The 14,410-nt window shown below is 42.4% G+C and overlaps 1 protein-coding gene across 4 annotated transcripts in view; it reads left to right on the forward strand.

Annotated features, from left to right (window-relative positions):
* Positions 1-14,410, forward strand: part of SUFU (SUFU negative regulator of hedgehog signaling) — a 107,073-nt gene that overhangs the window by 22,102 nt on the left and 70,561 nt on the right. For all 4 annotated transcript variants that reach the window (XM_063102828.1, XM_063102830.1, XM_063102826.1 and 1 more), the window contains exon 3: positions 13,623-13,759. In XM_063102828.1, coding sequence (XP_062958898.1) covers positions 13,623-13,759 — 137 coding nt within the window. The remainder of the gene's footprint in view (positions 1-13,622; positions 13,760-14,410) is intronic.

Raw genomic sequence — 14,410 nt, forward strand, 5'->3', positions numbered from 1 at the left:
GAGATAGAAAGGCAGTTGCAACACAGCTAGGAGAGTCCTGGGATTGAGGTTTGCACAAGAGTAAGGAAGAGGTAGCAGGTGCCTGGCATTGATCAGGGCCCCACAAGAGACTGACACTTTCAAAATAGGATAATTGGAGGACGTTTCTTTCTTTCTTTTTTAAAGATGACCTGTAAGGGGATCTTAACCCTTGACTTGGTGTTGTCAGCACCACGTTCTCCCAAGTGAGCTAACCGGCCATCCATATATAGGGATCTGAACCCTTGGCCTTGGTGCTATCTGCACCACACTCTCCCAGGTGAGCCATGGGCTGGCCCATGGAGGAGGTTTATTTCTAAAGGAGCAGCACCATATAGTGCAGTAACCTAAAGCTGGCCAGTCCATTCATTGGGCCTGGAGCTTAGAGTACAAGGCAGAGAAGGTGAGTGGGACACAGTTCACCTTCATGGTGGCCTTGTGAGACTTAATGGGAAGTCTGGACTTTATCCTGCAGATTTGGGTTGTGGATGGGCTTTGGAGGATTTTTAAGCAGGAGAGAGGTATATCATTCCCATTTTGGGAACATCAGTGTGAAGAACTAAACAGAACAAGAAGTGATGAAGAGCCTTGTTGGCCACCCAAGTGAAGGATGCAAACGGTCAACCCATGGTGTGGCAGTTGAGACGGAGAGAAGAGGACAGATTTGAGAGCCACTGAGGATGGAGGAGGAAGAGTTGCCAGAACTTGGTGACTACCTGACTGGCTGCATATGGGGAGAGGGAGGACTGGAGGAAGACTCCTGGCATTCTGGCCTGGTGGCTAGATAAGTTCATATTGCCGCTGTAACAAATGACCACAAATTTTGTGGCTTAAAACAATACATATCTATTATCTTACGGTTCTGGAGGTCCAAAGACTGACATGGGTCTCACTGGGTCAAAATCAGGGTGTCATCTGGGCTGTGTTCCATTCTGAAGATCTATGGGGAAAATCCATTTCCTTGCTGTTTACATCCTAGAGGCCATGTGCATTCCTTAGCTCACGGCCCTTCCTCTGTCTTCTAAGCTAGCACCTGCAGGCTGAGTCCTCATGTCACATCTCTGACCTTCTCTTCTGCCTCTCTCTTCCATTAAGGGCTCATATGATTAGATTGACCCATCCGGATAATCCAGTGTAATCTCCCCATCTCAAGAGCCTTAACCACATCTGCAAAGTCCCTTTTGCCATTTAAGGTAACATCACAGGTTTCAGGTATTACAATGTGGACATCTTTGGGAGACCATTATCCAGGCTACCACAGCAATGCTCTTCTTCAAGCTAGATGTACATAGAGAAGGTTCAGGTTTGGGAAGATAATGAGTTTAGATTTGCATATACTGAGTTTGAAGTGTCTGGGTCTGGTTCTTTGCTTGAAGATAGATAGATTTGAGAATCCTCAACAGAGTCATGGTGGCTGAAGCCATTTCATGAGGTTGACTGGGGAGACTGTGTGGTGAGGACATGGCAGGGACCAATCCCTAGAGAAAGTGGGACTCTTGCTCTTGTCCTTATTTCCTTACCTAGGAAGGGGACAGGCAGAGACCATGCAGGGGGAAATATTCATGTTCTGTTTTCCCTAGTGAAGTAGTTTCCAGTGGCACCCTCCCTTTGCCAGGCAGCTGTTTATTCTCTGCACAAGTGTATGGAGCAGAGCAGTGGCTAATCCCAGGGCATCATGGGGCTGGGGTCAGCGCTGAGGGCCATAGAGCAGATTGGCCTTCTCGGGAAACTTGGTACAAATAAGAAAGGCAATTGGTGCTCCAAGCATGTGCTGGAGATTGGGTGAGTGGTCCTTAACTTACTTGGTGTTACGGGAGGCAGAGAGCTTGTAGAGGAAGTGGGCAGCTCCTGTGCAGAGCCCCAGAGCAACTGGAGGTCTACAGTTTAGGTCTTTCTGTAATCTCTGGGTCTAGGCTTGGCTCTACCCCTGTTGGAGACATGCATTGGAGATGTGTGTGTGTGCACTTAAATGGAGGCCACTGAAGGAAAAGATCTGCAGGTTTGTGTTCCTGGGACAGGGGCTCCATTCTTTTGAGAAAGAATATTCAACCCCATAAGGAAGGAACTAAGCCTAATTCCCAAAGAGAAAGGCTTGGTTGGAGGTGGGAACTGACCCCAGGATAGAGGACTGGTCTGCTTAGTTCTCCATCCAGCCCAGGACAAGGGGGTAGGGGAGGAAGAAGAGGGAAAGAAAGAAATAGCAGGAGCTTTTGTAGGGAATGAGGTGACATCGCCCCTGGTTCTGGAGTTGGATTGGGCTGGTCCCCTCTTCCCTTTCTTCTGACACCAGCACTGAGCTTGAGCCAGCAGTGCCTAGACCTGACACCTTCACATGGTCAGCAGCACCTTTGGCTGGCCCAGCATTTCTTGCTCCAGAGACCACTGGAAGGTCCAGTCCATCCCCAGAGAAAAGGGCCTGACTCCAGCCTCTCCTGTCATAGCCTTGGTGCATCAATATGAAGACTCAGCCAACAGATTCTATGAGAAGCCTTTCAGGGTAGATCTGCAGATGCAGGAGTGAACAAGACACGGTCCTGCCATCATGGGGTTTAAAGTCTAGGCAGGAGATCACAAATGGTAGAAAAATTGGGAAATACAAGGAAGTTTGAAAAAGAAAATTACACTGTGATAGCGACTGTAGTAATTTTATTGCATTTTCTTTCTTTTTCCCCATGCATGTTTTTTTCTCACATTTTAGCATTGCATATATATACAAATATTTTGAATCATACTTATGTTAACTTTTGCTTCATGGTTTTTCATGACCATTTGTGGTAAAATATACATAATGGGAAATTTATCATTTTAACTACTCTTAGGTAAACAGCTCAGTGGAATTAAATACAGTCACACCATTGTGCAAACATCTCCACCTTCCATTTCTGGAACTTTTTCTTTTTCTTTTTTTTTTGGCAGCTGGCCGGTACAGGGATTGAACCCTGGACCTTGGTGTTATCAGGACCATGCTGTAACCAACTAAGCTAAGCTAATTGGCTAGCCCTCATTTCAGGAACTTTTTCATCTTCCCAAACTGAAAACTCTGTACCCGTTAAACAGTAATTCCCCTCTTTCCCCAACCCTTGGCAACCATCATTCTATTTTCTATCTCTATTAATTTGTCTATTCTAGATACCCCATATAAGTGGAATCATACAGTATTTGTCCTTTTGTGTCTGGCTTATTTCACTTAGCGTGGTGTCTTCAAGGTTCATCAGTGTTGTAGCAGGTGTCCTTCCTTTTTAAGGCTGAATAATATTCTATCATACGTATATATCACATTTTGTTTATTCGTTCCTCTGTTGGTGGACTCTTGGATTGCTTCTACCTTTTGGCTGTTGTGAATAATGCTGGATAATGGGTATACAAATATCCCTGCTTTCAATTCTTTTGGTATATACCTAGAAGTGGAATTGCTGGATCATGTGGTAATTCTATGTTTAATTTTTTGAGGAAACACCATACTGTTTTCCACAGCAACTGGATCCTTTTATATTTCCACCAGCAATGCATAAGGGTTCCAATTTCATGGCCATTTTAAAAGGAGTTTCTTAATAGTTAACTATAGGTGAACAACAAACAACATAGGCTATAGAGTAGGGTCAGATGTAAACTTACCCATTCCTCCTCACTAGTCAGAGGTGGAGAGAGAGCCATTTCCCTCTCAAAGCTCAGAGATTAGTCTTCCTACTTTCAGAACCCTCATTTTTAGTGACAATGCAATGTCCTTCTGCACAGTGCACCAGAACTTATATAATAGCCCTACTTATAAAACATTTAGATTATTTCTTAATCTTATAAATATCACTTAATATATTTATGCAGAAGGCTTTTTCCAAATAGAAGACTATTCTCTTAGGGTAAATTTTCAGAACTGGTAACTACTGCTATAGATAATAGCTGACACTTAGATAGCACTGTGTTCTATCAATCAAACAAGTGTTCTATTGATGCTATGTTCCAGGTACTGTTGTGTTTTATGTATATTATATATATATACTCATTTAAGTAACTACCATATGACAGCTGCTAATATCGCCATTTTTTTAAGTAGACTTTATTTTTTTACAGCAGTTTTAGGTTCTCAGCAAAACTGAGCAGAAGTTACAGAGAGTTGCCATATAACCTTTGACACCCCTCCCCCCATACACACTCCCCAACTATGAACATCCTGTACCAGAATAGTACATTTGTTACTATCAGTGAACCTACATTGACACATTGTTGTCACACAAAGTTCATAGTTTACATCAGAGTTCACTCTTCATATCTACATTTTACAGATGAAAAAACTAAGGCACAGAGAGGATAAGTGATTTACCTAAGGTCACAAAGCCAGGAAGAGTGGCAGAGCCAGGACTTAGTCATAGGCAGTCTGGCTCCAGAGACTCTGCTCCTTTACCACTGACATTTTGGTGGCTCTTGATGCATATTTGGTGCTTTTAAAATGTGGCAACATTTAGGGCCAGCCCGTGGCTCGCTTGGGAGTGTGGTGCTGACAACACCAGGTCAAGGGTTAAGATCCCCTTACTGGTCATCTTTTTTAAGAAGAAAAATTAAAATTAAAATTAAAATTAAAAATGTGGCAACATTTTGCTTTGTCTCGGTCGGATGGTGACACTTCAGGTTCAGTCGACCAATTGTCCCAATTTGTCCGGGACTAATGGTTTTTCCAGAGATGTGGGGCTTTCACTTCTAAAGCCAGAAAAGTCCTGGCCAAACAAGGACAAGTTGATCACCCTACTTTAGCCATTCCAGAGTCCTGGGGTTCAGGATAAAGTCCTTTTTAGTAACTTAATTGTCATGTCTCACGGACTCCTTCAAATGGTTCCTCATTCTTCTTCTTTCATGACCTTTTGAAGAGTACAGGTCAATTATTCTATAGAAGGTCCTTAAATTTTTAAAAAACTATTTATTTATTTATAAGTATTATTTTTTTACATTCTAAGATACTGTTGCAGAGCAGTGGGGGCGGGGGGACGAAAGTGGGGGTAGGGAGGGGGCTGGCCCACTGCTGGCTTCTTTGGTGGCCTGGTTGTGGAGGGAGGAGGGATGTGGCCGAGGCCTCCAGCCCTGCCCACCTTGCCTCAGGAGCCTGGGGGTCTTTTGTGGAGGCTTGGTTGTTGCTGGGCTGGATGCAGATGTCAGGGGGGCATGGCTGAGGCCCTCGGTGCCCCACCCACCCCGGCTTGTGAGTCTGGGGGGCTTCTGCTCTTCTAGGTTTTATAGGTGTTTTTTGGTGGCGTTAGACCTTTACTGGTTAATATCAGAACTTTGATCTGTGGGTTTTTTGTGTTTTCTTTCAGTTCTCTGTTGGATTATTAGCTACCCCCACCACTTAAACTCTGCACTGGAATTAATTTGTTATTCTTTGCTTACTTCTAAAATGGGGGAACTTCCTGTGGGAACCAGCACTTGAGCTCTGTGATTGAGCTAAATTGCTGCTTTGCTGCTGATTCTCTGGGGAAGGCTTTTTGTGTAGCTCAGGTTTTAATTGTTGACCTTTTAAGCATTGCCAGGTCTTGTGAGGTTCATACACCTGGGTTATGTGGAAACTGTGGTCTGGGCCTAAGTCTTTTCAGCAAACTGCACCCCCTGCAGTTCTATATTCCTGATCAGTCTCCACTGAGTAGGCCTGTGCTGATTGGAGGGCAGATCAGTTGTCCATGCTGTGCTTCAATGTTCCCCCGGTGGGCCAGTCTCCCCTACCCCCCACACTCCATACACTTCCCATGGGATGGGCCATGTGCCAGTCCCATGTGATGACTTACCAGCCTTTGAGTGGCTCCCTTTTTCAGTTGTCTGTGGCCCCTTGCTCCTATGTTGGTCCATGGGAACTCTGTCCATGGTCTTGCTAGTCTGGGGGCCACTAAAGCCCTCCTCTCCCCTGAAGTCTCCAAGCAACTTCACACAAAAGGCACAGCTGTGGTTTTTGTCAGCTCTTGCTCCGTGTGCTCACCAGGGCCAGCCTTGAAATGGCCAGGACTCAAAACGGTTGGAGCTATCCCTTGTTTCTCTCTCATCACGGCTTCTCCTACCTTCATGAATTCCATAGGTCTTTCTTCTTCTTCCCCTGAGCTCTAGCAGCCCCAGCTTGGCAGTCTTTGCTTTTTAATAGTAGTAAATTGGTTGATTGTGGGCGAGAGTGATGCTGGAGACCATCTAGTCTGCCATCTTGATTCTCTCCAAATGTCCTTAAATTTGTATTTGTCTGATGTTTCCTCATGAGATTATAATCAGGGTATGCATTTCTTGGTAGAAATATCACATGTGTTATGCCCCTTCTCAGTGATCATATCAGGAGGCACTTGATGTTGATTTGTCTAATTACTGTTGATGATGTCTAATTATTTTGATTGCTTGGTTAAGGCAGTGTCTGCCAGGTTTCTCTCCTGTAAAGTTACTACTTATCCATTAGTAATTAATAAGTATCTTGTGGAAAGGCATTTCAAGGCTGTTGATATCTTGTTTCTCATCACATTTTTTGCCCAATGGTTTTAGCATCCATTGATGATTCTTGCCTTATTCATTTTTTATGATGGTTGCCAAGTGTTGATTTCTGAGCCCATGATTGCTTCTGCATTTATTGGTTGAGGTTGGGATTCTGCTGTAAGGAAGAGCCTTTTCTTCTCCATATTTACTTATTTACTCATTTATTTATATCAGTGTATTTGGGTTCTCCAGAGAAATAGAACGAATAGGAGGTATGTGTGTGTGTGTTTGTACATAATATAGATACAGATATATAAAGAGATTTATGGTAAGAAATTTGGTCATGCATTATGGAGGCTGGCCATTCCAAAATCTATACAGCCGATGTCAATAGGTTCATTACAATCAGTATGGATTCACAGATTCTTATTTTAATTCATAGGTTATAATTTGATAATATCCTTTAATCTGATGCTCAGATTGTTCTAGATTTGGCCAGTGAGAGCCCTTCATTTAACTTCTCTCTGCTTTTGATATGTTCCCATCATTCTTTGAGCATTTCCTTACTTTCTGGCACAACAAGAAGTTCAGAGTCATTTTGTACTTTCCCATCCCTGAATCAGCAATTTATCCAGGGAGCTCTGGTTTCTTTTAGTTGAAAATGGTATTTAAAAACCAAGATCCTAGGCCGGCCCGTGGCTCATTTGGGAGAGTGTGGTGCTGATAACACCAGGGCCATGGGTTTGGAACCCATATAGGGATGGCCGGTTGGCTCACTGGGTGACTGTGGTCCTGACAACACAAAGTCAAGCGTTAAGATCCCCTTACTGGTCATCTTTAAAACAACAACAACAACAACAACAAAAAAAAAAACCAAGATCCCGGTGAGAGGTGTTATCATTGCTATTGGATTGGTACTGCTCTCAATGGAGAGAACTAGGAAACACACACACACACACACACACACACACACACACACACACACACACAACACACACACACACACACAACACACACACACACACACACACACACACACACACACACACACACACACACACACACACACCCCCTCTATGTCTGTTCCTATCTCTATGAAATACTATGAGTTCACAGTTCCAAAACTATACCTGTGGGGTTCATTCTAGCCCGCCTTTATATACATTTCTGACTTTGACATACTTGAGAGTACTTCAAAAAGCTCATGGAAAAATGGAATTAAAAGATAATACAGATATTTTCATGAACTTTTTGAAGACCCCTCATGTTTACCAATTTTTAACTCTTCTGACAGTGAGAGAAACCTGGCTCCTGTTATTCACAACTGAAGGTATTTTCAGAATTACTAACCCATATTACTGCAAAAAATAAACCTACTAACTAGAGTTCAATATTTGTTTACTTCTCCTTTTATCTTTAGCCTGAAAATATATGGTCAAAAATATACTGTGTACAAAAGTTACTTGAGTTACTTCTTTTTTTTTTTTTCTCCATCTTCAGTCTGGTTATATTGTTCATTTGAAATGTAGTTAGGTTCTTTCATTTCTGTTTGTATTACATTTTAGCATTTTCCTCCATCCTCATTGATTCTATTTGTTTATTTTGAGTATGTGAAAGCATTATCATGGATCCAAAAGTGAGAACTATATAAAAAGGTATATTCAGAGAAATGTTACTCCCACCACCACTGCCCATCCCCCACAGTCCTTTCCACCTCATTCCCACCTATTGCATGTAGCTGACCAATCTCATTAGTTTCTGATTTATCCTCCCTGTGTGGCTTTTTGCACTAATGAGCTATATGTAAATTTTCTTATCTTCCCATCTTTCTTCCTCAGAAGCATGCTACAGTGTTTTGATTTTTTTTACTTAACAGTGTACATCTCTGTTTGCAGACTTCTTCATTCTTTTTTATAGCTGCATGGTACTCTTCAAACACTCTACTATGAATGGGCATTTAGGTGGTTCCTGATATTTTGCAATTACAAATTCTTAGAAGTGCCAGGTCAAAAGATAAACATATATGTAGTTTTGTTATGTATTGCTAAATTCCCTTCCTCAAAGGTTATACTAATTTGTAACCCTACCAGCAATGTATGAGAGTGCCTCATCTCCTACAACCTTGCCAATAGAATGTGATCTCATACTTTTTAATTTTTGCCTATCTGATACATGAGAATGGTATCTCGTTTTAATTTGCATGTCTCATTATGAATGAGCTTGAACATCTGGTCATACTTCTAAGGGATTTTTGAGGGAACTTCAAAAAGTTCATGAAAAGATTTGTATTATCTTTTAATTCTATTTTTCCACAAACATTTTGAAGTAACCTCGTTATATATTCATATCTATCTATATCTATATCTAGAATTTTTTCATCAGGTTTTTGGCTTTTTTCCAAATTAAAAAATAATAATTTATTGAGATATAATTCACATATTATACAGTTCACTCATTCAAAGTTTATAATTAAGTGTTTCTTAGTATATTCACAGTTATGTAACCATCAACACAATCTAATTTTAGAACTTTTCATTTCGCTAAAAAGAAACTCCATATCCATTAGCAGTCAATCCCCATTTACCCCCACTCTCCCAATGCTAGACAACCACTGACATATGCTGGACATTTGCTATAATATAAATATAATTTATATTACAAATTATAGTACTTATCATATAATAGAAGAGTACTTCAAAAAGTTCATGGAAAGATTCATATTATCTTTTAATTCTGTTTCTCCATGAACTTTTTGAAGTATCCTTGTATAAATGGAATCAAAGAATATGTGGTTTTTTTTGACTGGCTTCTTTTACTTAGTGACAATGAAGCGCTATAACACACAGTTCCAAGCACTGTTTCTACACATTTAATCCTTATAATAATTCTATGAAATAATTACTGTTAATATTATTATCCCCATTTTATAGAAAAGGGAACTAAGGCACAGAGAGATCATACAGCATTGCCTATGGTTACACAGCAATAAGAAGATGGGCTTTGGAATGAGACAGACCTCAAGTCTGAGCTCTATCACTTGATTGCCCTGTGACTTATGAAACATTACTTAAACTCCCTCAGTATTTCTCAAACATTAGTTAAATGAGGATAACAATGGCTGAGTCATAGAATTGTTGTAGAGCTAATGATATGACATAGGAAAAGTGCTTAGTCTAAGGACTCAAACTGAAGTATTCAGTTAATTGTAGTGGTTCAATTAATTGTAGTGGTTATTAATAGGTAGAGCCAGGTAAAGACCTGGCTCACTTGGCATCTTTGGCCTGCCTCCCTTAGTATGTAGATGCATCTGAGATGCCATTTTTTTTAAAAAAATTATATACCATGAAATTCACCATTTTAATGTGTGCAATTCGGTAGTTTTTAGTATATTCACAAGGTTGTGAATATACATCACCACTATCAAAATATTCTAGAATATTTTCATCACCCCAGAAAGAAACTCTGTACCCATTAGCAATTTCTCCCCCATTTCCCCCTCACCCCAGCCCCTGGAAACCACTAATATACTTTCTGTCTGTGGATTTGTCTATTATAAACATTTCATATAAATGTAATAAAGGAATGGCTGATTAGCTCAGTTGGACAGAACCTGGTGTTATAACAACTAAGGTCAAGGGTTTGGATCGCTGTACTGGCCAGCCACCTGGAAAAAAAAAAAAAAAGGAAATCATACAATATGTGGCCTTTTGTATTTGCCTTCTTTCACTTAGCATAATGTTTTCAAAGTTCATTCATGTGGTAGTAAGTATCAGTACATCATTCCTTTTTTTTTTTTGCCAAATAATATTTCATTGTATGGGTATACCACATTTTGTTTATCCATTCTTCAATTGATGGACACTTGGGTTGTTTCGACTTTCTAGCTATTGTGAATATTGCTACTATGATCATTAATGTACAAGTTTTTGTATGAACATGTTTTCACTTCTCCTGGATATATACCTAGGAGTAGAACTGCTGGGTCGTATGATAACTCTTTTTTTTTTTTTTTTTGAGGATCTGCCAAACTACTTTTCCAAAGCAGCTCCATCATTTTACATTCCCACCAGCAATGTATGAGCATTCCAATTTCTCCACATCCTTGTCAACACTTGTTATTAACTGTCTTTTATTTTAGCCATCTTAGAAGATGCGGAGTGGTATTTCACAGTGGTTTTTATTTGCATCTGCCTGATAACTAACAGTGTTGAGCATAGGATGCCAACTTTTAAGTCAGCTCTTTCTGTGTTTGTAGCTGTGTGTTTCCTATAGAAAGTCTCCCCTGGGTTCCTGTTTATGTCCTGCCTGGACTTAGTGGTCATTTTGACCTCTTGGAGGCTGATTGATACCTTCTTAGTGGGGTGCACTAGGGAAGACATTTGGGCAGGTTACTGTGTATCTAGGATTCAAAGTGTGGGCTCCTCTTGTCAGCAGATTCATGTTAGTATTGAGGCCAGTGCAGCCATCATGTAGGCTTGTCAAACTGCTGGGGCAAGGCCAGCCTCTCCCCTGGACACCCCAGTGAGCAGGATCAAGGTTTCTTGAGCTGGAAACAATCTTGAGAGTTCATGTCATCCATCCTTCTGCAACAAGACACCTCTCACCCCCACCCTACCAGATTGGAGAGAGTCTCTAATTTATTCCTTCAAAAATCCCTTTAAGAAGAAATTCCACTGGCCCCATTTACCACCAGCCATTATTTTAGCAGCCTTCTGTGTTATAAAATTTCCTTGCTCTGACCCAGATCCCACCTTCTGTAGCATAAGCCAATTTCCTCTCATGCTTTCCTTCCTCAGAAGATGTGAAAGACAGCTGCTCCCTAGGAGGGCCTTCATTCTCAGGTCAGACAAGACCACTTTGGCTGGAGAAGCCCTCACGTGAGAAAGTCCAGACCAAGCTAGGCCCCTCCAAGAGACTTTAAAGACTGAATGACCTTGTCATTTGGTTATTGCCTGAGTAGCCTACTTTGAAAAAGAGAACTTCTGACAGGCTCTGGGTTGTATGTTTATCCTGAGGCAGGCCATTCCAAACTCATGTTTCAGAGTTTAGAGGTTGCATCCAGCCAGCCTGGTGGGTGGTAATCAGATGCAGGTGGAGACCATCTGGCTGGGCCTGTCCCTCCCGTCCAGTCAAGCGAAGGCTGCCTGCCCACCACAGAGCTGGCCCAGAAAGCACCCCGTGTGGAGGCAGATGGTGTACATGTGCGTGTGTGCACATGAACCCCCACGCACGTGTGCACACAGCCCTCCTTAGTGAGGTGGTGCTATGTGGATGCACATGATCCAGTGATGTCTCCTTTGTGTCTGAGGCTTCTCCCCATTGTACAGCCCAAGAGGAACATGGTTTTTTTAGTCTGTTTCTCAAGTTTTCGTGGTTAGAAATCATGTTCTTTTTTTTGGCCCAAGATGAAAGCCCTGGAGTAATGGTCTAATACATTTTACAAAGCCACCTCTAATTGGTGGCAGCTTGAAATCTTCCCTTTGCCCTAGTGACCCATGTTCTTTTGCAGAGTTTTAATTGGAGTCAATCTTCCATTATAGTCCCTCAGCCTTTCTGCACTGAATTGACCCCAAACAAGGCAATTCAGCAAGAAAATAAAATATTTTATGTGGTGTCCTTCCAAGCTTTTACTTCTAGCCTCGTCTCCAAAATTCCACGTGTGTACCCTCAAAATGGATTATGCTTCCCATGTTGCTAGATACCCGGAGAAAATGCAAACCATGGACAATTTCTTTAAATGTGATTGGGTTTGACCATGATAATTTCTAAGGATTCCTTTTCAATCCATTAGAAAATTTAGCTTCTCAAGGGTAATGTACAGCAGGGCCAGGTTCACCTAGGCAAGGTTCACAAAACCAAGGCTAGGACTGATGTCAGCTTCTGAGACTTTGGAATCTCTTTCTATACAGTCTCTGGCCTGACCTCTTGGGGTGATGATAAGGAAAAGCTATGTGGAATCCCAGGATCGGGCATCGACCGCATCGTCAGCCCTTGAGAAGTCTCTCCTCTGATCGCCTGTTCTGGGAACTGTGGCTAGCAGAAGAGGTGTTGGCTGTCATCTTAGTTTATGATTTGTGTTTGTATGCTGAGGAGTTTACATGTGTATAATCATTGTAGCTCCTGTTTGTACAAGATATAATTACTGAAAATTATATCATGAATGTATTTTAACTTTTAACTCTTCCTGTGCTAGCAAGCCTCGTGCAGCTCTCAGGAACCCCTCCCTAGACAGTTCCCTTACTGGGAAGGTGTGGTACCCCACCAGCCAGGTCCGGCTCTCTGATCCGCATCATTGCCCTTTCTGGCAAAATTCCATTTCAGGGACTGCTCTGATATTCAGAACTTGAGTGTTTCCTAGCAGATAAGGAGGCAGGCATTCCTACCTTGTCTCATTGTCACTTTGATGAGTTGTAGCCACAGACGCAATAATTCTCATCAGTCTGGGTCACCAGGGGATGGGATAGGAGGGCAAACTGTGTCTCTCTTGGGTTCTAGTGATTGAAGAATGAACATGGAGAGCCAGATTTCAGGAAGAGCATGTACTGATAGATGATTCGTGTGGCCCTGTGAATGTTACTTCTGCTGGGTTTCAGGAAGAATATGGGCCCACCCAGTATTTGGAATCTACCTTGGGACCCATCCACAATTGCTGAGTTTGGAGACCAGCCAGTCCAGCCTGAGGATTGTACCCTTGTGGGGAAGAGTGGAGATGGGAGTGGAGAAAGGATCTGGTCTTCACAGAGCACACAGACATGTTGGTGGCTCACAGGACACGCATCCTTAGCAAACTAAGTAGGTGCTATTGACAGCTTGAAGGAATAAGGAGCGAGAATAAGGAAGATTTTCAGTAGTGGTGCCTCAGTCATACAGAAAGGAATGTTGCAGAGCCACAAAATTTAGAACTCATAATTCAGAGTGCCAGCAGGGGAATTTGGCCAGGCCAAGGTCATATATATGTACCCATTGCTGGCAGGAGGGCGAGGCAAGATTCTCATTCCTTACAGGCTTTTGAGGTCCTTCCTTCCACCAAGGCTCACACCCTGGGAGAGTCCACTGAATAGAGGGTTTGGATGCTGAAGCCACCAAAAAAAAGGGAGGAATTATAATTAGAATTTTAAGATGGCATTTTTCCTAAGGTAGCTGAGCTTAAAACATTTGCTTTTTATTTCTTTCAGGTTTACAGGAACAGATGGACCCAGTGGTTTTGGCTTTGAGTTGACATTTCGTCTGAAGAGAGAAACAGGGGAGTCTGCCCCACCAACGTGGCCAGCAGAGCTAATGCAGGGCTTGGCCCGATACGTGTTCCAGTCAGGTAAGAGAGCAGGAGCTGGCTGGTGTGCTGGTCCCTTTGCCATGAGCCTTGTTGGCTTTGAGAACTCGTAGGTATGTTTTGATGTCTGTGGAGTGACTTTTCCTGGGAGTATGAAACCCCAGTTAGAGGGTGGCTAATTTTCCTGGTGTGTCCTCGGCATGGCAGAGAGGGTTATGTCACTGAGCCCTCCAGCAGCAGGTGGGTGTTCCTGCCACTGTTCTGACAGCCTGAGCCCTTGTAGTTTGCCGTAATTAGCATGGTCCTTGCTCCCTGCTGCCAGTGGTCTAGCCATCTCTCTTTCTGGAGTCACAAGCAAATGTTAATCTTGACTAAGGCTTGGGTTAACAGTAGAAGCTGGGCGAGAGAAAGAATTGCCAGGAGCTTTCTCCCTCACAGGGTGAAGGAAAACCTGAATCACACAATCAGAAATATTGTTTGATTCAAATGATTCACGTGCCCTCTGGTGGATTGTCCTTTGCTGCTGGTACCCCTCTGGAGAGAGCTAATATGGAACCTGAAGTGTGGCTTTGTGCTGGGAGTTTTGGTCTCACACTCTTGGCTCAGCCTGCCTGTAGTCCTCCAGTGGGATGAAATGTCAAAGCTAAATTTTTTGCGGAGGGTTTCATATCATCTGAATGTTTCTGGGTGGCT

Source organism: Cynocephalus volans, chromosome 7 (assembly GCF_027409185.1).
Source record: "Cynocephalus volans isolate mCynVol1 chromosome 7, mCynVol1.pri, whole genome shotgun sequence".
Taxonomy (NCBI): Eukaryota; Metazoa; Chordata; class Mammalia; order Dermoptera; family Cynocephalidae; genus Cynocephalus; species Cynocephalus volans.